At 44.8% G+C, this 25,684-nt stretch overlaps 1 protein-coding gene across 2 annotated transcripts in view; it reads left to right on the top strand.

The window, feature by feature from the left end:
* LOC132996648 (guanine nucleotide exchange factor DBS-like) overlaps window positions 1-24,653 on the top strand; it is a 34,087-nt gene extending 9,434 nt beyond the window's left edge. The window contains exons 2-33 of one of the 2 annotated variants that reach the window (XM_061066975.1): window positions 5,503-5,586; window positions 6,977-7,091; window positions 8,890-8,980; window positions 14,053-14,166; window positions 14,440-14,556; window positions 14,662-14,811; window positions 14,904-15,028; window positions 15,142-15,256; window positions 15,343-15,462; window positions 15,688-15,879; window positions 15,963-16,154; window positions 16,252-16,405; window positions 16,504-16,556; window positions 16,672-16,748; window positions 16,859-16,925; window positions 17,018-17,133; window positions 17,268-17,337; window positions 17,449-17,541; window positions 17,631-17,723; window positions 17,810-17,935; window positions 18,041-18,262; window positions 18,351-18,443; window positions 18,681-18,759; window positions 18,944-19,016; window positions 19,090-19,196; window positions 19,434-19,526; window positions 19,773-19,847; window positions 20,780-20,854; window positions 21,639-21,748; window positions 21,869-21,981; window positions 22,076-22,179; window positions 22,263-24,653. In XM_061066975.1, the coding sequence (XP_060922958.1) occupies window positions 5,503-5,586; window positions 6,977-7,091; window positions 8,890-8,980; window positions 14,053-14,166; window positions 14,440-14,556; window positions 14,662-14,811; window positions 14,904-15,028; window positions 15,142-15,256; window positions 15,343-15,462; window positions 15,688-15,879; window positions 15,963-16,154; window positions 16,252-16,405; window positions 16,504-16,556; window positions 16,672-16,748; window positions 16,859-16,925; window positions 17,018-17,133; window positions 17,268-17,337; window positions 17,449-17,541; window positions 17,631-17,723; window positions 17,810-17,935; window positions 18,041-18,262; window positions 18,351-18,443; window positions 18,681-18,759; window positions 18,944-19,016; window positions 19,090-19,196; window positions 19,434-19,526; window positions 19,773-19,847; window positions 20,780-20,854; window positions 21,639-21,748; window positions 21,869-21,981; window positions 22,076-22,179; window positions 22,263-22,342 (3,488 nt within the window). In that variant the 3' untranslated portion in view covers window positions 22,343-24,653. The remainder of the gene's footprint in view (window positions 1-5,502; window positions 5,587-6,976; window positions 7,092-8,889; window positions 8,981-14,052; window positions 14,167-14,439; window positions 14,557-14,661; window positions 14,812-14,903; window positions 15,029-15,141; window positions 15,257-15,342; window positions 15,463-15,687; window positions 15,880-15,962; window positions 16,155-16,251; window positions 16,406-16,503; window positions 16,557-16,671; window positions 16,749-16,858; window positions 16,926-17,017; window positions 17,134-17,267; window positions 17,338-17,448; window positions 17,542-17,630; window positions 17,724-17,809; window positions 17,936-18,040; window positions 18,263-18,350; window positions 18,444-18,680; window positions 18,760-18,943; window positions 19,017-19,089; window positions 19,197-19,433; window positions 19,527-19,772; window positions 19,848-20,779; window positions 20,855-21,638; window positions 21,749-21,868; window positions 21,982-22,075; window positions 22,180-22,262) is intronic. The other variant, XM_061066974.1, reaches the window with a different exon arrangement.
* The last annotated feature ends 1,031 nt before the right edge of the window (window positions 24,654-25,684 follow it).

The raw sequence follows: 25,684 nt of genomic DNA, 5'->3' as shown, positions 1-25,684 counted from the left end.
TTCAAAGACAATAGCTGTCATGCTCACAGCACGGTCAGATCATCCATGTGTGCATTAAGGATTGTATTTCAGTGTCTCGTAACCCCACCTAAAACCACACCACTTGTTATTTTAACATTTCTTTTGGTAATTTTAATTGACATTTAACTGACCCCTACTTTGGGACACAGACTTAATCGATTAATACATTATATTGTGACCAGTAGCTAATTTGAAGGTGAGAAATATATGCGTTTAATAGCAAAAAAAATTTTTATTGTATAAATAAAGATGCTTCAGCCTGAACAGTCCAGAAAAGCATTACACTTTTGTTGCTTATTACTGTAAATTGTGTATTTAATCCATTTGCTCGCTCAGAAACTCAACTTCTTGTCATGGGCTTCGCTCGTGGTTGCGTGTCTGTGCGTGTTGTGACGGCAGCTCAGACTGCAGGGGGGTGGGGGGGTGGGGGGGGGACAGTAAGTGTGTTGTTTTGCTGAGATGATGATGTGAACATCTATTCAGTAGATCGGGGCTCGCTGCCAGTGACGGATCCGAGGCTGAGGCCATTGTTCGCAGGCGGAGCGCGTCACTGTTCCAGCTGCATCTTGGTCTTTTAAACATGCGGGATGGGAGTTTATTGCAACTTAAATAATGGGACTTAGGAATCCAGAAATCCACAGATCATCAACCACAGACACCTCACGATTGTATACGTTAGAAGTCCTGTCCTATAGTGGAACAGTCAGCTTTATGCATTTTAGAACTGGAACCATTTCTATCAAATTGAATGTAAGTATTAGTGACCTCTGGGATATCTGAGGTGACCCCTGGGTGTTTTCTGACTGCACACAGAGCTTCTGAACCAGAACAGTCGAGCTTGAATTCATGCAACATCAGTCAACAGAAACGTTTTAATGTTTCTGTTTCTCCTGACCCACTGCTCTGTGACTGGGGATGGGCGCACACACACACACACACACACACCACACACACAAACACAAACACAAACACAATCATACGCGCATTACGGGCCACTGTTGGCCGTGTGACCCAGTTGTATTGTGTGTGTGTGTGTGTGCTAGCTGTCCCACAGCAGTAACAGATGGGACTTTAGTAAACCCTGCCTATAAAGCCAGATAATAGGGCTCAGATTCCCTCACACAAGTGTACACACACATACACACAGACAAATCCTTGCCCTTCTACATGCAAACACATCAAATGCCATCTCTCTGCTGGTATTCGATACCAGTGCAGCAACTTTTAACCCTCCATCACCCCCTTAACACCTCACACACACGCCTCCATCCAAGTGCCTTCAAGTCTACATTCCAAGTCCGTCCTCTCTCCAGTTGCCTCGTTCCACAGCTGAAGGTCTCACTGACGCTTTAGTGCCGGGTCGACATGAAGCTCCGTTTTATGTTTTATCTTTTTTCTATTGATTCCATTTCATTATTATTATCCACCAATATTGGCCTTTTATAGGTAAGCTCTCCAATCTCCTCGTCTTTGGCGAAGTGTATGGCTCCTGAGATGTTTGTATTCTTTTAGTTTTCTGTCCATTTGCTCGCTGTGAATTTTCCTGCTGTGTTCTCACATGGGCTCTAGCTGACACGGGGGGTGGCAGGAAAAGTTACAGAAAATGTCCGGGGGAACTGACTCAGACATTTGAGTTTTCTCGTGCAGGCCCTCCGGAAGATTTCAGGAAAACATCCGGACTTCAGTGCATTAGTGAAAGCGTGTCTATCTGTGTGTTGGTGCACCTCTCATCCCTGCATGGCGTGCTTGTTTTAGTTTTCATAGTTCCCGGTCAGGTTCCTGTGTGTGTGTGTGTTTGTCTGAGTTGTGGCAGTGTCGCACATCTCTCCAGCTTCCTGTGGCTTTGAACACTGACCAGCCACCAGCTCTGGCAGCCATTACCCAGCAGAAAACAGCTGTCTGTCGGCTTTGAACTGACAATGTGTGTTTAGCGATGAAAACCTGTAGTAAAACAGCTGCAGAACAAAGGCGGAGGCGCGTGTGTGTGTGTGTTTGTGCGTCTGCGTCCGCTGGCTCTCCATCCCTTGTCTGTGCTTTGAGTATGTGTAATGGACTGGACCTTTATTGGACTTAACTGGGCCGTTGCCTTTCTTTCACCCCTGACTTACTGACATTACCAGAGCGCATCTTGTTTGACAAATTGAGTTTTTCCAATTACATTGTCAGCGAGTGTTTCTCTAATCTAATCTCAACACACACATACACAGTTTGTACAGTATCATTTGTGTTAACCGTGTAGAGGCTAGATGCCGAAGCAGATGAGATGAACTTATCCTCAAGTTCCGAAGCAACACTGTGTTTTGCTGGTATTTGTACGAGGCCCTGATCAGCTGTTTATAGATTTATCATGATTTATATCTGTAGACAAGATTCGAAGGAGCAACAGAATAAAACTTGTTGTGCAAGATTGATTTAATAAGTTTGCATGGCCATATCCCCAAACTGCCATGGTGATTGCAATCTTGCTTAAGTCAATCTGCCGGTGTGCATTTTACAGTTGTGTGGAGCGTGGTACTGCTCTTGACCCCCCCCCACCACGGAGAAAACACATCGGCAGTATCAACTCGCACCAGGCCAACACATTAAATATGTAGGCATGTGTAAAGAAACCCTGTCCTCCATTTTATCCTATTGAGACAAGAGCACCTCTGCGCTCGTTTCTTTTTTTTTGACCGCCGCGTTCCCTCCTCCTCCTCCTTCACCTCATCTTCACCGTCTTTTCACTTCACTAATTCCAGGGCCACACACACAAACAGGCTCTCAGCTGCAGACTCTCAGGAGTGTGAAAGGGGTCCAGTTTAGTTCCCTGTGTAACCGTGTTGTGGAACACAGCTGTGTTTAAATGCTGAAGTGATGCATGTAGAGGTGTCACACATGTCCCTGCCATAGTCATTGTATCAGGGGAATATATGGGATCAACTCGAGTTAATTAATCCTGATGGTTTTATTTGAGCTTTACCCTTTTTAACTGTTAAAATTTCATTTCAATGGGACGATTTTTGAGTTGTGCATCATTTAGCCCCTCTGCTAAGCCCCTGAGAAAAAGATGAATGAACTGGGGAAGGGATGTCAGGGCTTTGGGGGGGAAGGGTCCAAGGAGGCGGGGTGGACATTCTTTCGAGCCCCCCCATAATCACTATTTGTGTGTTGCTGCGTTGCCCCACTTCCAGTGTGTGTGTGTGTGTGTGTGTGTGTGGTGGGTAAAGAGGTTCGCTCGCAGCTTAGTTAAATTTCATTCATTCCCCTCAGGACAAAGCAGGGAGTTTTAAGGGTTCCAGCAGCAGTGAAAAGCAGCCCGACGCCTGAATGTCTGATATGTCTGCAGCACCATTCACTGAAGTGCATGAGCCATGTGTACTGTGCAGGTTGTTTGAAATTGTTGTTATTTTCTCACTTTAGAACCGGTGTGAAAGTCGCTACTGATCTGAAACAGAATCACCGTCAAACATATGGAAAATAGGAGAAAATGTACATTCCCATCATTTAGTTTCAGGATATTCTTTTCTTGTCTCAAATTAAAACAAATGTGGGTATAACTTACGATATACGACTGGACGATATGGTTAAAAATACGTTGGACCAATCCTGAGTCAGTCCCAGCTGTCAATCATGACTTTTCATCCCATCTATTAACCACTTTAAACCAAACTTGACAGAAAAATGTACACTTGAACGATCATTAATGTGATAAGAACTAGGAAGGATTAAGACTTATACTTCAGCCAGCCACCTGTATCAGTTACAGATTTTATGTAATACCTCCTCACTGGGCACGCAGCACTATAATGATATACAGACTTTTGTTGAATAGATATTCATTAAAATGATATTGCGGTAATAATTGATATTTATTCCATCGCCCAGCCCTTCCTTTTACGACCTTGAAAATGTAAAGGTCTCAAAAAAGGAACCTTTAAAGAACCATTTGTCATTCCCATGGTCATCTTTCAAAGACCTGAATTACAGGTGGTCAATCAACCATCATCCTCCATCACAAATATAATCCTGTACATTTCTGTAAATCGGTGACAGCGAGGACCCTGATGTTTCTGCAGCGGCTCCACATGATGAAGAAACCCCCGCCAGATTAAGAGCTTAGAACCTCAGTAATGCCACATACAGTGTGTCAGCATACCATTGGCTAGACGGTGACTCATGTACCACACGTTGCTCGTCTCACGTCTCATGTGCAGTGCACACTCGGCGCGGTGCAGCCCGAGCGAGAGCGCCGGCAGCTGGTTACAGGATGTTTGGGACGCAGGGGGGCGATTTAAAAAGGTGGCACGACATGCGTGTAGCTGCGGTCAGGCAGGAATCTGTCATCCTGGAGGTTTATGATGTTACAACACGGGCACACACACATGCACGGGGAGTAATAATGCCAGTAAGTCACTGGGCATGGCTCCAGATATCAGGGGGATTTCATTAGGATGTCCGAGCAGTGACTCAGGGACCATTCCGCTTATGTGCCAGGGAACACCACATATCATACATGCATAATTATCTGTCTCCACGGGAATAAACTGAGAAGAAGAAGAAAAGAATAAAGGAAGGGATTAAAAGAGAGGAGGTAGACTTTTTAGAGCAGGATGCAGTTTATGGAGATTTAAACGTGGCACTAATGCGGGTCCACTTTAATAAACTTCCAGCAAAGTGAAGCAGCCTGTAATTTGCCCAAACACAGCATGTCTTCTAAAATGGGCCTCCGCTGCACCACAAACCAGAGGAAGAGCAGGAGAGGAGTTGCCCGGTGCACATTCTGACTTGATATCTACGTTGGGGACTGTGTGTGAGAGAGCAAGTGTGTTGTCATATGTCAGGGTGTGTGTTTCAGTGTGTTGTGGACCACCTGTCAGTCTGCTCACAACTCTGGAGCACAGCCAGACATGTGCAGCGCGCTCTGGTCCCAAAGAGATATGGGTGGAAGGCCTTTTAAAAAACAGTCTAATCAGCTTGTTTGGTTTGTACTGGTAATGAATGCCATCTCGCTGCCAGTCCCACCATACTGCTGGGAAACCTTGCCAGTATTGGCTCACACCGGCCGCTGTGCCAGCCTTTGTCTGTGTGCACACACGCTTTCGACAGAGACGTTAAAGAATTCTCAGTTTTCCTTCACAGATTCACACATGATATGTACACAATTTACACGAGTGTGGCACGTATGAGTCCCACATTGTCACCGCATGGACGGAGGAGAGCGCTTCTTCCTCTATCTGTGTCTTCCTGTGTGTGTGTACATGTCTAAATGAGATTACTGTAATCCAGCTTGACCAGAGACCAGAGGAAATCCAAATGCTGTTTACTTCATCCCCTGTTACTGTAACTGCTCTGCTTTCTCCCCTTCATCCTCTCTAGCATGGGTGGCACGGTGGTGCAGTGGCTAGCGCTGTTTCCTTGCAGTAAACAGTTCGGGAATAATTAAATTAAAAGATAGTATATTTAAAAATATATATCTAATTTTCTCTGTCTCTTTCTTTCCAGATGACATCATGCATGGGGAAGATGGTCCTCTGTGTGCCGCAGAAATCGGATCTGAACTCCAGAAACAGTTTGCCATCCTGCCAGGTTGGTTTGATGTCGTTCTCTCCTGAGCAACATGCACGCTGGGGGGTGTGGGAATCATTCCTTATACTGTGTCACCTCATTCATTGTTCAGATTAGATCGGAGAATTGGGATGACGACACAAAAACACATTTGAGTAAGGTAATCTAAAATATAAACTCTCCAGGGTCCAAGTTCATTTTTGTGACTTTGTTTGACCCTGAATTAGGCTGTTATCTAAATCTCTGTTACACTGTCGATATTTTTAAAGATAATCTCGGCTAAATCATTGTTTTTGTGCAGCTTCATCCCTCTACTCACGGAGTCTGTGCTCGTCACATGTTTTTTCTCCTTTGTCAAAGCGTGAGATTAAAGGAGCATCTTTGACAGCAGGTTCACGCAAACGCACGTTTGTCACCCAGATTCCAGAAATAGCTCCACTTCAGCTCGGTCTGCAGACTGTAAAGTGGCGTCTTTAAAGACTCTTCTGCACCACTGAACCGTTTCTATGTGATTTGGGAGGAATACATTAGTCACGAAGTTGTCATCTGTGTATTTAAATTGAGGGATATTTCAAGGCCCTTCCCTCAGGATTGTAGCTCGAAAGGTTTTTCTTTAAAGTTAAGAGTTGACTCAGATAGGGTGCATGTACACACACGTACACACACACACATCTCATATAGAAATACACACAGAGCAACAAACGTATGCTTAGAGGAACACTCACACTTGGGGACCTGCGTAGGGTTACCATGACGAAAACGGCTGCCCAGTGACGGCATTTGAATAATTTATCACCGGGACGATCTGCATTGCAACTTGACCCATGCAGTGGGAGAGGGAGAAGGCCAAGCTTGTGTGTGTGTGTGTGCGTGTGTGAGAGGCCCTTTTTATATTTTCATCTTTTGTATAAAGTTTTTGCTCCGTCTTTGTGTTTGCCTTAATTACGTACTCTTATCGTTTTGCCTTTTAGTGGAGAATTATTAAATTAAAGGGAGTCCTCATGAAAATTCTGTTCAAATTATGGAGTTTAGAAAAAGTTTTTAACTTCCATATTTCATAGTTATTCTTCATATATAATAAGTGGTATTCAAAATGCTGTTTTTATCAGGTGATAAGTTTTTCAGGCATATTTTGGAATCTGTTTTATAATTTCTTACGAGTCTACATAGCTTTTCGTCTTATTCCTTCGTTTTTGAGAACTTCTGATGCATTTGAATTTAACCAATATTCGAATCTGCTAAATAATTATAGCTACAAATATGATTAGTCTGTGTTTTCTATCCAGCAGTCATATAATTACGTAAAATTAATCAAAAGGAAGTCACCAACATGTCTTAAACCTGAGGTCGTCCCTGCCTGGATGTCACCCTGACCTTTCTGCCTCTCCCCCCTGACCTCCTGTGTCTCCAGGGGGCCGCGGGATAAACGGCCGCCCTATCATGGTCTTCCCAGAGTTCCCAGAGTTCAGCGAGCTGGAGGAGGAGGAGCTCCAAAGCGTCCTCGGCTACCTCACCAGCGTCCCCAGGTCAGCACCACTCACACACTCACACGCACTCAAACATTTGGTTTGACAGCAGAACATCTATGGAATGTGTGTGGTCTAATAACTTTGAGTGGCAGTACCATATGCAGCCAGCAGATGTCAGCACAATTCCAAAAGGGAAGAGCCAAGGAAAATAATAAAATAATACATTTTACAGAATGAAAGACGAAGAATGGGAATAAAACGGTTAACACAATGAGACACAATCCCCCTAAGGCTCTTTTATTGAAGATGTTAATGTAATAGTGAATCAAATTTGCTTTTACATATTTATTTTAAGCAATATTTCCAAATAAACTACCATAATAGCCCTGGTGCTGGTTTGGGCTTGGGGTGAAACGTAGTGCGGTTTGTTTTGCTAATCAGATTCAAATTAAATCATAATCCCACCTCCTTTCTTCTTTTTGTCTTTATTACTCCTCCTCTCTCTGCCTTTTATTCTCGCCTCCCTCCATCTGTCCCTCCTCCCTCTTACCTCCCTCCCCTCCTCTCGTTCCTGCACCTTTACTGCTGAATGCTGCACTGCCATGGTGCAGACACACACACACACACACACACACTTGCATGCACATACATGTTTATAAAAAAGGAGGAGAAAGGATGGAGATGATTCATCTATACATGTACATACAGGTTTGTACCTGTATATGTGTGTCATGGCGGCTTCTCTTTCTATATATATTTTTCTGTGGCTCATCACCTTTCATACCCCTCTCCCTGAATCCCCCTCCCGTTCTCCCCCACGAGCTATGTGCACCGAGCTGCCAATCGGCTGCACCCTGAGCTCTGATTGGCCGCGATGGGAACAGCAAGATGCAGAGCTGGGCTTTAATTGGCCGACGGTGGGGAAGAGGGTGGTGGAGGAGGGTGGCGGAGGAGCCGAGAGAGAAGGACAAGGAGGAGGGAGATGCTCTTTAAGGATGTGAACGGTCCCCGCTCTCCATCTGCAGGCTGCACACAGAGGATGGATACAGGAACTGAACATTGACAGCAGCGGAACACAGACACATTAAGGAGGATTGGATTATTGGTGGATGATAACAATGGAATATTGAGGATTTTTTATATTTTTTTCATGGTGGAATAGGGAGTCAACCGTCTTGATTCATGGGATTTGAATTTTTTTTCCCTGTATAGAGATGGACTGAGGATTTGCTGTTGCAGCGTTCACTGGGTAGCGTAGTGCGTTCATTTGCTCTATATGTGTATGGGTGATGATGAAAATTGGCAAACAGGGACAACCAGATGGACCAAGTCAGCAGTATTTGTGTGTGTGTGTGGGATTTTTGTGTTTGTGTGTTGTGCTTCAACCTCCATCCCTTTCTGCCTGTGTGTGTTGTCAGGGTGCATGTCAATTCTTTGGCATTGCTGCATCCTCACATGCACACACATGCACGCACTGACACACACACGCACACATTAGCTTAATGAGGTTGCTACACATTGCACCGCCTGTGGAACATGTAGCGACACACACATTACTGCAGTGGCAAGGTTGCCATGGTAATCTCAAGGGCCTCTCATCATCATCGCTGATGACAAATGATGATTAGAGATAAACAGGCTTTCACCTTTCCCAGCATCAGTTTGTAATCCTGGAATATTTAATATTTTTCATATAGTGTTATATATATGTGTGTATTGATCCAACCTGCAGACAGTTATGCAAGCTGTTCCCTGCAGTGGGAAATTACTGCTCCATAACCTGAATACACACTTTCAGACACCCAGAAAAAGTGATTTTGCTTCTGACAACAGCGTGTGTGTGTCTCTCCTGCAGCGTTGCCGCATCGGGAGTGGGTTTCATCCTGGTCATCGACAGACGACTGGACCGATGGGCCGCCGTCAGGGCTACCCTGCTCCGCATCGCTGTAAGTGTGTTTGTCCCAGAGCAACTCTCCTTATAGCCGAGCACTGGATGCTGCATCATTTGCTCATGATGCCTAAAAACAGCAGTTGTGTCGAGTGTGCATTACTTTACATGTGTTAATGTATGTTTGGGCCGTGGTTGTGCGGGTGAAGTTGCTGGTGTCAGCTGGACGTGTGTGTGTATAATTTGGTTTGTCACCACTTAGAGTAATGGATGTTGTCTTTGGTGTGTGTTTGCTGGCTTGCACAAACTAAACATTATGTGTGTGTTTCATGTACTGGCAATTAGGCAAAAGTATGTTTTCTTACTGGGTGTTGGAACGACGCCGGATGGAGGTTATATAAATAGCATCTTATAGTGGAGTGGCTGGTGGGTGCAGTGAGATGCAGAAATAGAAAGTCCAAGCTTTGTGTGTTTTCCTTTTTTTATTCTCAGCCTAAAAAAAAGGAGACCGGAGAAGTTGAGGCCCTTAAACGTACAATATGTTCCTTCTCAATCCAAGCAATAGCAAAAGACCTATTTTGATGACGTTGTGAAGCAGCGTGGATCTTGGGAGTTGACAACTCAGACACAAATCATGTTCACAGATTAGGAATACTCATTATCTAAAATCCAATGATAAAACATTGGATTGGTTAACTGGTTTGCAGTTTGTTTTTCCTTTGTCAAAGCGGATGTGACGCAAATAAAAGGCGACCAAAATGAAACGTCCCTTTACCTTGAATACTATTTTAATAAAATTGCAGATTTCTGTGGATTTGAACATTTTTTTGGATAACGTAAGCACACAAGTCAACAACATATAACACAGGTCTAGTCCTTTTTAGGCATTTTAATGAAGAAGTGTTACATTTGATATAAAATAATATATAATGATATGAAAAAGTCTAGGGGAGGTTTCCAGAAACTAACACTGTCTTGACAGCTGTGTCACAGTTGCGTGATGTATTTTAAATTCTACAAGTCAAACTTGTTAACAACATCCAAAGATTAGAAAAGGAATAACATGAAGGCTAAGAAACCTTCTGTGCTTGATCTATCCCTCCATCTATCCATCATTCTATCCATCCATTCATCCATCATTCTGTCCATCCATGCATCCTACCATTCATCCATCATCTATTCTATACCATATATCCTTGGTTGCTGCAGTGGTGAGCTGGTGCCAATCCCAGCAGACAATGGGCAAGAGACAGGGCACAAATATACACAATATGTGGTCGATATGTGTGTTTCTCTCATACGAAGCCCTTTATTATGACATTTTCTTCCTCGTGCTCCAGCTGTGATTCATGATTAACCAGCTCTGCCGACACGTGGATGACTCCTTGCCACATCTGTTGTTAGGACGCTCCTCATGTACTACACTGTTTTAGCGTGTGTGCAGATATATGCTAATATATGGTAATTGGACACTGATTACAAAGAAGCCTAATGGCTTTACCGTGGTGTTTTCTAAGAAACTCGGCACTGTGACAATAATTTCACCTGCACAACATCTGCACACTCAAGACACGGCCCTACCAGGCATCACAGACCAATCAGGGACCAGCAGTTGTTGCCTCTCTGCCGTTAATTAGTGTGAAAGCAAATGTTTGAATTGAACACAAACCAAGATATATGAAAACACACATTTTGCACAGATTAAAGTAAAATAAGGGTTCCAAAGGGCAAACTAATACTTATTCAAAACACCTCAACATACACCAAACCAAAGTCCGGATGTTCTCCCATATTTATTTCGAGGGAAAGTTGCAGAAACTTCGTTTTTTGTCTGTGTCTATCCCTGTGATACATGTTTGATAGAAAACCTATAAAGCTTCTCTGACACATCGTGTTGTTACAAAGGCAAAGAGAAGAATGAAAAAAGGTGATGAAGAAAAGATTAAAAGAGTCTCACACTCTATCATACCCGTGATTCATAGAGGCAGTTAGAGGGGAGGTTATCAGCGTGGTAGCAGAAGCCAATCTGCAGGATCTCATCTTCTCCCTGCACATCTCCTGCTGATCACCTCTCTCCACCTCCACTCTTCTTCTTCATCTTCCATCCCTCTCTTCACTCATCTGTTCTTCTTTTGTGTCCCTGACTGTTGATAGGGTTCGAAAATAAGTCTGCAGCTTCTTATTTCAGGCTGTAAAGCAAATCAGCACATTAGATACCAACCTGCTGACCAGTTAGAGGCAGACATATTACTGACAGACAACATAAAAAAAAAATCTAAATCCGCAGCTTCAGGTGAGGAAAGCCTCTTAAATCCAAGTGGGCGTTTGTGAATTATAACTTCACCTGAAGGCATGGAGAGCAGATGGCGAGAGGAGCGTTTCTCCTCCTCGGTCCCCCTCACTTCAATCCCCCTGTGGCTGTCCTCCTGCATGTCTTTGTGCGCTGCTTTGTCCACCAGCCAATGACGCGCCGTCTTGCTGGAAAGTGAAGGTCGTCAGTCTTTCCCGTGAGATGTCCGCGGCAATTTCAAGGTCGACCGCTGCCGTTCGCTTGTTCTCTGGCCCGATAGGAGAAATAATAAAAATATAAAAGATGGGCAGACAGTTATTGTTTTGTAAATCTGTTGGTTGTAGGTTTTGGTCGCCTGTACAGTGGTGGTAAATGACGGCAATGTTGACCTTTGACCTCAAGTGGGTGGTCCCTATATATTTGTTTACAACATTTCCACACTTACTATAAATTACAATTACTATGAATGGCTATTGTAGTAATGGATGACCTTTATCAGTGATGTGAAGAATTAAATCAACAGTTAAAAATCTTACTGTTGATCCACCTCTATACCAGAAATTAATTAGCATAAACCACATTCATTGCAGTGAAATGATGATGTGGACGCCTCCATATCTGCAGCAGCTCATCTTGTGTGACTGAGGGTAATAAATATGCAGTCACTCAGGCATAATACAGGGGGTTTGCTGCAGAGGGGGGGGGGGTGCAGACGGTTCTATCAGCCGGGGCAAACGAGACAAATACGTTTTAACATCCATAAAAAGCTGTTGCAGTGCAGCACAGATTCAAAAGTAATCTCTTTGTTATAATTTGGGGCCGTTGCCATACTTTCAATAGAAATGGGGGTTTGTACATGCGGAGGGAGGTGGTTTAACACCGGGGCTGTACCCAACTCCCACGGGGCCGGGGTGGATGTCATTAGAGGACACGAGTGGAGAGCCTTCCCCTCCCTGCCTCCTCGCCAAACACACATAAATCAGCCTGGTCAACAGAAAATGAGATTCTAAATCCTTATCATGTATTAATGCATGCTTTTTTATCTTCGGGGAGGGAGTGTGTGCACGTGAGCATCAATTTGAGGTAGAAGTGAGTTCCCAGCACAGTAGCATGTCTGTAATCATCTGTTGGGGGGGTGCACTGAGCGGTGCGTGTGCATTGTCATGTTAATGCAGATTTACAAATTAAGCCGAGACCTCAAAGGGTTTATTGAATTAAATTTGATTCCAGTTACACATATATTGTATGCTGGGTTTTGTATAGTCAATAAAAGAAGCAAGTACTATAGAGTTATTTAAAAAAATACTGGGTGGAAACTGGAGCGGAACCATGAGGGTTTCATCACAGCAGGCTGTGTGTGCATGTGTGCGTGTGTGCGTGCGTGCGTGCGTGTGTGCGTGCGTGCGTGCGTGTGTGCGTGCGTGCGTGCGTGCGTGCGTGCGTGTGTGTGTGTGTGTGTGACAAAAATACATAACAGAAAGAGCAAAGTGGAGCTGGGGCACCACTGACGCTTTTTACAAGACTCCTCCACACAAACAGACATAAGCGACTGTCATTCTTTTTCTCTCTCTCTCTCTCTCTCACACACACACACACCAGTCTCTCTCCGCATTGCCTCTCCCCACTATTCAATCATGCACTCTCTCTCTCTCTCTCGCTCCATCTCTCTCCATGCGATTCCCAAGGAGAAATGGTTTCCGTGGCAACCACCAGCAAGCATTTCATGACTATGATGAATGTGTGTGTTTTTGTAAGTGTGTGCATGTGTGTTTGCAGGTCTCTTTGTAGACTGAATTAGAGCCGCGCGCATCACTTTATCACGGCACACTTGGCCGTGTCTGATTTTTATGGGATGTAATTTGCGGTTGTGATGAACGTCCACTTTGAGATGACGGAGGACGTCACTGGGTGGACGCCATTTTGATATCGCAGACCCCAGTTTGAACGTTGCTCCCACAGATTCAATTTCTAGATGCATTCAAATGTTCCTCAGAATAACTTTAGTGTCACTGCCAGTCGATTGGGTGTTTGCACTGGCAGCAGCAGTAAGCACAACTCTGCAGAACATCCAGGTAAAATGCATATGAACATAAGAAAGCAGCTTGAATAATTGATTGAACAACATGCTCAAAGCAACGGGATTCAAAATAAAACCTCACTGTGTAGATTTTTCTACCAACCTCATATTTCCTGAATATTTTCACAGTTTTCCTTTCACAACTCTAGTCAGACTTTATTTACGGCACTGCTGACGTTTTCCTGAGCTCGCCTCGGGCCCTGTGTGTGCAAGGGCCCATATGAACGCATGTATGTGTCACCCTCCATTGATTTATGATGCCTAATAGCGTGGAGCAATTCACCCAGGGTTTTAGAGGAAAGCCATAACCAGTATGGCTTTCAGCTGAGTGGCCTCCTGTGGCTGTTGTCTGTGTAAAGGCAATTCCGCGCTTTAACCTGTTAGTGGTGTAAGAGCAAACGCTGTGGCTGCTCCAAAAGTCCCGGGACTAATAACATCACGAGATGGAAGGTGTGACGGGGGAGTCTGATGGAACGTTGGAGATTTAGTGGATATTAAATCCTGGAAGAATCCCGTCATGGCCGATGCAGGGTGGCTGCAGAGGGATGGTGGCTGCACAGATGAGCTCAGTGCAGCTTTGTACATACAGTTTATACATCTTATTTTCATTCAATTCATTAAAAACGGCTGCAAATGCACTGTAGCAAATGAGCTGAGGTGTAAAATATCAAAATACAAATTGATACAGATGACACTGATCATCATCCTCTACATTTTATTTCCTCCAAACCTGAAATCTAACAGCTGCTCTTTTCTCTCTCAGGGCTCATTTCCAGGGAACTCACACTTGGTTCTGGTGTTGCGTCCCACTACTTTGTTGCAGCGGACTCTGTCAGACTTCCTGTTCAAGTTCAGCAGGGACGAGTTCAAAATGAAGGTGCCGGCCCTAACCTTCTTTTTCACACGTTTCCTCACATTTGCATGTGTCTCGAGCTAAATCTCATCCTACATAATGAGTGTATTTCTGTGACTCACTGGATGCATTATCTAGGTCACTGTAGCTCCCTGTGGAGCTGCAGGATCCTGAATAGCCCAGAACGACAACAAACTAGAAACACATTTCTGTAAAGAACTTGTATGATTTTCTTATCTTTTTGTATTTTACGTGTACTTTTTCAATGTGTATATATTGAGTATATGTATTTATCAGGTGGTGATGCTGAGTTCGGTGACTGAGCTCCATGCTTATATCGACCCAGGACAACTCACCACAGAGCTGGGAGGAACGCAGGAGTACCACCACGAGAGCTGGATCTCTCACCGCACTGTACGTTCACAAAACACACACACACATGCACTCACATGTATTCCCACATTTTAGGCCCTCAAATTGCAAGCGAGAGCTCTGTGTACATTTTCAAATCCTCCGTAGGCAATCGAGGCGTTCGCCCTCATGGTGAAGACCACGGCTCAGACTCTGCAGGCGTTCGGCACTGAGCTCGCGGAGACAGAATTACCAAACGACGCCGAGGCTACAACCAACCTGCTGCACACACACACACTGAAGAAGGACACAATGAAGGTCGGAGATGCTTTTCTGTCTTTTTAAGCCTAAACTCTAGGTTTTTCTAATTCTTGTCACAATTAAAGAAAAATGTTTTGTTCAAATTCCAGGAGGACCTGCAGGTGGCGCTGTCTCAAGGAGGACGCCTGTTGGACTGCATCAACGAGCCTCTACAGACAGACCCCGAATACAGCATGACCCATGATGAGCTGGAGAATTTGGAGACTGTGCAGAGGTAGAGGAAGGGATGAAAAGAAGCAAAAATGGATTAATAACTTGAACAAATTAATGAATCTCCTCCCCTCTTCCTTTCCTCCCCTCTCTTCATCCCTCCTTCCTCCCTCTCAGACTCCTGGGTCAGCTGGACGAGACGGAGACGGCGTTCGACGATTTCTGGGAGCATCACCGCACGAAGCTGGAACAGTGTTTGCAGCTGCGCCATTTTGAACAGCACTTCCGTGAAGTGAGTTTATGGGAAATGTTGTTGCTGCACCGACAACCGATCATTCACAAGGTTAACGGAGTATGTGTGTGTGTGTGTGTTTCTAGGTGCGCGCTCAGCTTGATGTGACCTCAGAAAGGCTGTCGGGTTTCTCCGAGGTCAGCGTCAGCCCCGCCCACGGCGAGCACGTCCTCCGAGAGCTCAGCGGGCACGAGGAAAAGGCCTGTGTAAGAAAAACACACAAACACACACAATCCTGATTAATGGTGCAGCTCACGTGGAAGAGAAAACACATGCTCAACACTTTCATCTTTATTGCATCCTTGTCCCACTATATCCTGCATCACCTCATAAACAATCCACAAGAGGGCGGTGTTGCCTCCACTGCTGCTGAACCAATATTCTGTATGTTTGGAATTATACTCTGACATCTCCAATGTGTGATTCATCAGGACGTCCTGGACCGCGCCCTGTCCCTGGCCTGCGAAGGTGCCAGGCTGATAGAGAACTCGCACTACGCCGAGGACTCCATCAGGCCGAAGTGCAGCGAGCTGAGGGGGGTGTGTGACGAGATCAGCGCCACCCTGAGGTGCAAGAAGAACCTGCTGCTCAGGGCGATGGAGATGCACCACGCTCTGGAGAAGGTAGGGGTGTGGAACAAGGAGTTTATCCTCAGCACCATGCAAGGGTTAAAATTCACCACTTCCAACAACGCTGTTCCCATCAGGCGTCACAGTGGTGTGAGGAGGGCATCTTCCTATTGGCCAACCAGCCCGTTGACCGCTGTCAGTCTCAGGACGGCGCCGAAGCGGCTCTGCAAGAACTGGAGCGGTACCTGGAAACGTTGCCGCTGCACACCCTCGCCGACCGCAGCGCCATCTGCCTCCAGTATGAACCGGTGCTCACCACTCAGCTCAGGGTCAGTTGAAAGCGGCTTTCTTTAACCATCATGGTGTTTCCTGCTGAGGTTCAAGTTCACCTGACGTTCATCTCCGCTTGTGTTCGATCTCCTTCAGGACCAGGTAGAGAGAGTTTTCCAGAAGCAGGGCTCTGTGCAGGAGATGTTCGAGAAGAGACGCATCAGCTTGAAGAAACTTGCCGCCAAACAGCCCCGACCAGTCCAGCCAGTGGCACCGAGACCCGAAGTCAAGTCGCCGCACCCCTCGCCCAGTAAGCCTGGATTGATGAATGGATAAACTGAAAGAAAGAGTGCAACAAATATCAGGGATGTACGGGGATGAATAACACTTTCTTTTTTCTCCTTGCAGATCAACAGAGAAAAGAGAGGAGATACTCTGCAGATAATGCCATCTGCAAAAAGGTACGAAGAACAATCAATCATTTGCTCATATTGTCTGAATATATCTTAAAAGATTATAAAATATAAAAAGATGTTTATATGCCTGAATGTGTGTGATCTGTCTCTATAACTCCAGGTGGAGTCTCCTCTTCTTAATTGCACCAGACACGCTTCTCTCTCAGAGGAAGAAGAAAACCTGGCAGTGCTTCGGCGGTAAGGAAACAGTTAAAGGACAGAGATGCTGTTACATTTTTGCAGTACAACTTTAAAGGTGTAAAATATGTAGTTGCATTGATGCTGATGGTTTTGCGTGTGTGTTCCAGTCACGTGATGAACGAGCTGCTGGAGACGGAGAGAGCGTACGTGGAGGAGCTGCTGTGTGTCCTGGAGGTCAGTCAGTCCCTCGTGTTCCTGTGCACACTACTACTGAAGGTTTTGTGGATTTGCCGACGTGACACATGTATGTGATGTTAAAACTGCAGGGCTACGCAGCAGAGATGGACAACCCCGCCATGGCTCCCCTCATCCCCGGGACGCTGCTCAGCAAGAAGGACGTCCTGTTTGGGAACATGTCTGAAATCTACCAGTTCCACAAGAGGTTAGCAAGGACAAATATTATATCTTAAATTATGCAGAAGTAACTGTTAATCTTGCCATAGGGCTTTAATTTTATTCATTATGGCCTTAAAAAGTCTTGATCTTAACGTAATATCTATTTCTTAATTTCCCCAGGACTTTTCTAAAGGAACTGGAAGCGTACACTGACTTTCCCGAGCTGGTGGGCCGCTGCTTTTTAGAACGGGTGAGATAAACTACCAATTAATACAAATCCTTATATATCATTCTTAAATCCCCAGATAACAGACCTTGCACAGAGCTTATTGTTGATGGCTGTTTTCCTCTCTGTGCACAGATGAAGGACCTGCAGATCTATGAGGCCTACTGCCAGAACAAGCCTCGCTCCGAGAGCTTGTGGAGACAGTGCTCCGACTGTGCCTTCTTCCAGGTCGGCCCCCCCCCCTGCCTCTCATCTTTGCTGCGGCTCCATGACAACAATTAACTCTAAATAATCGGTTTGTGTTTTTTGTGAATCAGGAGTGCCAGAAGAAGCTGGAACATAAACTTGGTTTGGACTCCTACCTCCTTAAACCTGTCCAGAGAATCACCAAGTACCAGCTACTACTTAAGGTGAGACTTGATCAGGTGCTGTGGAGGATTTGTGTTAATGTGAAGCAGGGAAATAACTTGCTTTGTTCTCCTCTTTGTGATCGCAGGAGTTGTTGAAGTACAGTAAAGGCTGTGATGGCTGTGATGACCTACAGGAGGCGCTCTCCTCTATTCTGGGGATCCTGAAAGCTGTGAATGATTCCATGCACCTCATCGCCATCACAGGATACGAGGTTGGAGAGATTTCTCTTCTTTTCTTCATTTGGATTTTTTGGTTGAAAACTCCAGCTTGAGAATTAACACCACCTAAATCCCTGTCCGTGTTTTCCCTCTCTCAGGGTAACCTCTCGGAGCTAGGCCGCCTGAGCATGCAAGGCTCCTTCAGCGTGTGGACAGAGCACAAGAAAGGTCACGCCAAGGTCAAGGACCTGGCCCGCTTCAAGCCCATGCAGCGGCACCTGTTCCTGCACGAGAAGGCCCTGCTCTTCTGCAAGCGGAGGGAGGAGAACGGCGAGGGCTACGAGAAGGCGCCGTCCTACAGCTTCAAACACTCGCTCAGCGTACGCTCGCTCTGCTCAGATTTGAAGGGGTTAATATTTGCAGTGAAATATTCTTTGCTAAACGTCTCTCCGTCCTTTCCCCTCTCAGATGAGTGCCGTGGGAATAACAGAGAGCGCTAAAGGAGATAACAAGAAGTTTGAAGTTTGGTGCAACTCCAGAGACGAGGTTTTTATTGTGCAGGTGAGAGGTCGCTTCTATTTGGATCTGGACCAAATGGCACACTGTCTTTCCATTATGAAATATTACCAAATTAATGACATTGTAGATGTCAAAAAACATCCTTTCTTGCAGTATATGTTTCTTGGAAATCCATCGGGTAGATTTGCGTAATCCTTCACACAAACAAACGGGGTGAAAACAAGACCTTGGCCGATGTAAAGAGGAAACCTTGTCATTTTCATTCCTTGTCTTATCCAGGCTGCAACGCCAGAGATTAAAACTTCGTGGGTGAACGAGATCCGTAAAGTTCTGACCCAGCAACTCAAAGCATGCAGAGGTACACACACACTCACACACAACCACACACACACACACACACATACACACACACACACACACACACACACACACACACACACACACACACACACACACACATACAACCGCAAATACAGCTGTGTTTGCTTTTGCTATGCACAGCACGCCCTTTGGAAACTGCAGTAAACTGTTGTATGTTTCAGACGCCAGACAACCGAAGAACTTCGACGCTGTTTCTATGAGTCCCACCAGCAGCAGCAGCTCCATCTCACTCAGGTTGGTGTCACTTCACACACACAAACACATTCCTTTATTGATCAGGATAACATTTTGTTCTTGTCTTCTCCAGCCCGTTCCGTAGCAGTGGTCAGAAGAACCAGAAGAAGCAGGATGAGAAGAAAGCCGAGCCGAGCCCGACCTCCGATGCAAACTTCTCTTCCTCACCCAAACACAAAGGTGAGTGTTTTAATCAATGCTTAATCCTCATGAACAGACACACAAAAAAACCTCTGCGTCAGCTAAGGCTGAAGTTCTCAGACAGTTTTATCTTAGCTACACTAACCTGTACTCCTCTTTTCTTCATCGCCATCATCTTCACGGTCTTCCTCTCTGTCTCTCTTGGGGGCCACTATTTATCTTTTCTTGATTGCCACGCTCTCCTCTCTCCCCCCATTTCAAAACCATCGCTTCCAGATGAACCGGTGACCAGTCCGACAACTGACAGGTCCTCTACGGCTAAAAAGCGTTTTACTTTACAGGGCTTCAGCAATCTCAAGAGTCCAAAAGGTAACAGAGGCAGCACTGGAGGTCTTTGAAACAGGGACACAAGACTTAATTTAACTGATTTAATTGAAATTAGGATCACAAAGTTATTTATTACGACTATTAGGGTCATATTAGTGAAGGAACAATGTAGTATTAGGAGAAAACATCTATAGAGAATTCTGTCAAAATCTTCTCCTTCTTCTTCTTCCTCACTTTTTCTCTTCCTCTTGTTCCCCCCCTTCACTTTCTTTCTTCCCGTGTGGCCAGGCTCGGCCCTGAGCCCCGAACACGGCACCAAACGCCACCTGGTCAAGAGCGACCCCACGCCGTTTGGGTTCAAAGGTATATTTCTGTCCCACGGCAGAGGATGTCCCATTCTAGAGGGCCATCGTTCATTCATCCTCCCATCCCTCATTGCTCCACGTTGGGAGAATGGACTTCAGCACTATAATAATATAGATTTCACATGTCACTGGATTCTATGGCGTCCAACACCAATACAAGCTTTTCCTCCATCGATCATCTTAAATTCACCATCACTTGTTTGTGTGGAGAGAAAATAATGTTCATACAGAGCATCTGCACGTTTTATTCCCACTACAATTTGCAGCTCCATCAAAAACAAAGGGGGACTCATTGAGCTGAACAGGCACACAGCACACATTGTTTGTAGTTTTAATTGCCACAGGTCAACTTTTACTTAATTTCTATATAGTATTTTATTCTGAATAGTTTTTATTTGTTATTTGTCTTGTTATGTACTGTTTTGCAGTATTTTGTTTACCATGCACTAGTGAAAGATGCATTTCCATTAATGCATGCATGATTGGACAATAATAAAAGAGGCCTGTGGCTGCAGAGGGCGCTGTTGCTCAGTAGAAGTTGCACAGAGTTGTTTTCAATGGTTTTTAAATATCCTTCAGGCCATTACATTTGTATTATTCAACAATCCTGTTGTGCAAGTTTATATGAAACATGCAAATCCTCTGTCGTTTAAATTTTCTCTCTGAACTGTGCAGTTATCATTTGCATGATGACATTTTCATCTTCATCCACAGGTCACAATCATCATCTTCCTCGTGGTTGATGTACTAACTGACCAGCTGGTCTGATTGTGTTTTACTAACCTTATCTCCCCGTCAGAGAGAGGAATCCTTAGCGTCTGATCTCACCTGTAGTTTTTCTCCTGCTTTTTAAAAAACAAACGTCTTTACCGTACAACTCCCTGCTCTTACTCACCGATTTATCCCGGCTGTCTCTTCCCCTCCGTCCAGTGCCGGCCGCCCATGTCACTCTGAGCAGAGTCAAATGGATGAGCACCTCTAGTCTGTTACAGAGCAAGCGGCAAGGTACAGAGCCGCTGTGAGGGGCCGGGCCACGGTGGAGGTTTGCTGTGGTGTTGTGATTGATTTTTAAGGAGAGGTAAAGTGCAGCGAAATGTCCACTCAGTCATTTAAATGGCTGCTGTTTTGAGGTTTATTGTCTAATCTAACTTTAAAATCACAAACAAAAGATTTGAAATCTCAACTCCAGCTCAATGACGTTTTCTCTACCTCCAATCAATCACTCAGTCTTCTTCTACCATTGGGTGTTATGGTGGCGTGGAGGATAAGGAGATTTAGGCAAAACGTGCACGGTGCTCACCAAGTTATTTTTCAGACTGGCAGCGAAGATATTAATCAAACCTTTTTCCTATGATCATACATTATTTTACTTTTTTATCGATGTGATTCACCAGGATCTCACTCTGTTGATCTCCTGTGTGATTGAGGAGGGTTTCGGCTTTGAAGTGCCTTTGGTTTGACTTGTGCTCCACACGGGGAGATGGATGTGTATGTGGGGCTGGGACTCTCTTTCCAAGTTGTGTTCTGTTTGCTCCTGGTAAAAATTGTAAACCTAAATAAGAGCATAATACCATTAAGTTTTACTAATTTCGCAACAACAAACATCCCAAAATATCCACTTGAGAAGCACCCACTTCCTGTAGAGCTATTTTTGCTGAAAAACGTGTGAGGAAGCATTTTAACGCCACGTGGAAAGAGAGTGGGATTGTGTGTAAATCCAGATTCACCTGATGCCATGTACTTCCTCCCCACCCGACTCATTTCTCTCCCTCTCCCTCCTTTTCTTCAGGCTGGAGCAAGACGTCTCTCTCGGTGGACGCATCGGAAGAGAACGACGGCTACTCCAGCGGCGAGGACCCCATTAACTCGGACCCCGAGGATGACGGAGGAAAGAAGCTGGTGAGCCTGAAACCCAAAACCTTTACAAACATATATATGATAAATGATCGGGATGCCTGTTGTTGACGTTCGCCACCTTTCAATCCCCCCGCTGACCTCCGTGACCTTTAACCCCTTCAGGCCACAGGAAAGTACACGGTGGTAGCAGACTGCGAGAAGGCGGGACCTCAGGAGCTGTCTGTCAAGAGTGGAGACGTGGTGCAGCTAATCCGAGAGGGAGAGGACGGACAGTGGTGAATGTCTTCTTCTTTGTCTCGCATGTCTCGCTGCTACATAACGGATATTGATGTCACCAGGTAACATTCCGGTTTGTGTGACTCTCTGCAGGTTTGTGAGGAACCTCCGCAGCAGCAAGGAGGGCTGGGTGGCGGCGGCAAACCTCCTCAGCCTCATCTCAGAGTCCAAGTCGTCGCAGTCGCTCAGCAGCTCAGGTATCCACATGCCCAGCGTGCACACACCTCAACATTGTTCCTTTCTCTCCTGCCCACTAACACCACCTGCGTTTGTCCAACAGACGGCAGCGTCTCCGGCAACATCAGCACTTCTTCCAGCTGCAGCGAGACCTACACCAGCTTCTCCGACATCAAACCCTGAACCGACTGCACTTTTCCCCCCCGAACTCCACCTGAAGTCATCGCCAGGTGGAATTTCAAGAAACCGGAAGCTGCCTCTGACAGAATCTCAATGCTCACAAACACCTTGCAGTTTGTCGGATACAAACAACATCTCCAAAACAATCATCGTATCTGCGAATGTTAGCCGTGTTTCCAATGCTGAATGTTGACTACACCCAGTTTCTCTGAGGATTCACAGCCACCTCCATAGCTCATTTCCACTCGGCAGTATTACTCTTCTTATTTCTTTGACATTTAAAAATGTTCACGTTAAAGATACAAGAGCTCAATCACCTTCTGTGTGGCTTTTTAAAACATTTATTTAAAATAAGATTATGTAGCATCAAAGACAAATTCAAATACCTGCACTAAACACGAGGCGTCAGCAGCTTATGAACCTGTGCATCAGCTTCGACAGGTAGATTCTGAGCGGAATTTCACACGATACGACGGCTTTAGTATCAGATACTTCGAAAAGTGTCAGCTGGCTGCAGCATGAAGGAGAGAAAAGTGCTTTCGGTGCACGTTGGAGCATCACTGAGCCGGTGGAACCTTGTGGACATGTAGCTGTAAGTCTTTTTATATGTATGTGGGCGGCACACGGGCGGTTACATCCCTGTGGTGTCTGGTGTAGAAGCAGTTTTTGCAGAATGCTGCATTCAACCCACGTTAACAAGAGCTTCCCTCAACCTTTGTTTTGACTTCGATGCATCGCAGTCTGATGTATCACCATGTGAATGTCACCAACAGCGCCACCTGGCGGTCACATGTCTTACCCTTCATTCTTTGTTTTTATGTGGAAGAAGGATGATCTAACCCAGCTCTGAGCTACTCTGGATTTACCTCTCAGGAAGACGTCATGTGGGCAAGCAGGTGTGACTGCATACCTGTGTGTGTCGACTACATGTCTTTGTATGTGTGCATTCTTGCATATGTGTGTGTTGTGTGATGCAAATCCAGCAAGTGTCACAACCCCCCCCGAGAAAGGCTGAACAACCTGTTCAGGAGGAAGGTGTTTCAGATTTTCCTTGATAGCTGTAACGCTGGGTCCATATTTAGTTTGCAAACTTTATTGAAACCTTTATTCTGGCGCTGCAGCAGCAACAAAAGCAGCTTTGTCCTCGTCCTCTGCTCCCAGCCCCGCCGAGGCATGTGACAGCCGGCGCTGCTCCGCAAGCGAGCGAGCAGGCCGACCGGGGCCCAGACCGGCTGGACACGTTTGCACCACCAAGCAATAAGTGTTTACTTGACACCACAATGTAGCTTAGTCACTATCTTGGTGGAGTTATTAAAACACAAAAACAAATACTGATTGTGAGTTATATAGCAGGGGAGGGGGTGAGAAGGTCGAGGCTTGATTGGTTAGTTTGGCCTGGTAGTGGCGATGATAACAGGTTGATGGCACACCTCTGCCGAACAGCTGCTGTGACACACCCGTCAACGCACAAACATGTTTTATACTCTCAGATTTCTACACATGCTTCTTTCCACACTCGCTGTTGAACGTCTGACATAAAAACACCAAGATGTCGCACTAAAACCAGCCGCACCCAGAACTAAGCTGCTGTGCTCTGCGAAGCCAAGTTCAACACCACTGTGGTTTTGTTGGCAATGCTTCGAGCTCTTGATATTGTTTCTTTTGTTTGAGAAAATGCATGTCGGTGACTTGTGAAAGGAAAAAAGATCCTCTCCAGAAAAGCTCTCGGACCTTGAACCGTGTGCTGCAAACCTGCAAGCTAACCTGTGGCTTTATATGTGTCGGTTCGTTGTTACACTTGTACAGATGTCGTCCTCTCTATACCTCATGTCGTTTTTCTCTCCAGAGCATGCATATCGTGAAGAGGGTCATGTTTCTTCTCGTTCGTCTCTCCGTGTCATCGTCGACTCTTTTTGTGGCATGCTCCTCATCCGCCTCAATTCCAAACCTCTCGCATCAGAGTATTTTTTACCAGGCCCTGTTGTACATGATGAGAGTTTATTTTCTGCCCTCTCGTGAAAGCTGACGCCGGGCACTAAACTTGTCAGTGTTTGATCGTGATCACGCAATAGATCTTATTGAATTATTCCCACTTCTCGCGCAGAGCGGGGCGGGGAGATCCGAAGGGTTATTCTATTTTTTTGTTTCTTTTTATGCAGCACATTGCAGCGACCACTGTCCTTATTTCCTATTGTATATCTACTAAGTATGGTGTCGATATAAAGATATTATAATGAGACATATCTGTGTATATTTTGTAAATATGTAAGTCTGAATTGTATGTACAATGAAAAGCAGCTTTAATAAAGTCTGACATGGTTTCCTCTATAATTTTTACTTTTTATTGTATCACATTCAATTGCACCAGTGTGAGTGGTCCAATTGTATTAATAAATATAAACTACAAGGTTTTGCATGAATTTTCAGAATTGTGTCCCACACTGTGATTTTGTAAGGCTTCAGAAGCCAAGGTTGGAAACTACTGGGTTATAGGTTTTTAAAGCATGTTAAATTATCCAGTATCTAAAATCCAAAAATATGAAAGTAACTTTTAGGTAAGGCTGTCTAATATATGTATTAAAATAGAAAATACAATGTCTTTCTCTGAAATGTGTATCAAAAGCAGCATAGAATGACACAAACACACAGACACACACAATAATTATGATTTGCTTAGTTTATCATGGGAATGAACAGATAAACCAAACCTAAATGTTAATATACCACTTTCAAATTTTCTGCAAATTTTGGTAAGGATTTGAGAATGTTAACGCCCTCAAAAAGCCAATTCGTTTGCCTGAATAATAATAATCCTTACAATTTCAATGGGGCCTCACTGTCTGTCAGTGCTCGGGCCCTAATAAAAATAAGAATAATACATTTTATTTGTACAGCAACTTTTATACATAAAAGGCAACTCAAAGACTTAGGATAATAACATAAAACTAGCAAAAGGTTCACAAAGAAGTCAAAAATAAATAAAGTCTAAAGTGTTAAAGAAGATCATAAAAATTAAGTTTTAATAGCTTATTTATTGGCTCTTAAACACATGTTTACATTGGTAATGTTATTTATGTGTTCTGATCCGGAAGTGCAGTTGAATCCACGTGATATCTAACCTCCAATGATCTTTTCCCACTGTATACGTCATGATTCAGCCTGGGTTCCGTTCCAATACGTTTACTATGCTACCTTTAACCTCTCCTTTCCCTTTTATTTTTCCCTCTCACTGGTAAAAAACGGTGAATTATGTATTTGTGAGAACAGGGGTTTTACATTTGTTTCACTTAATGACATTTGCACTTATTTTAATGGTATTTAAGAGTAAAAGCTGAGGGGAGAGGC

This window comes from Limanda limanda, chromosome 23 (genome assembly GCF_963576545.1).
Source record: "Limanda limanda chromosome 23, fLimLim1.1, whole genome shotgun sequence".
In the NCBI taxonomy this organism is placed as follows: Eukaryota; Metazoa; Chordata; class Actinopteri; order Pleuronectiformes; family Pleuronectidae; genus Limanda; species Limanda limanda.
Note: the sequence above shows the minus strand (reverse complement) of the source record. Positions and strands in the feature narration are given on the sequence as shown.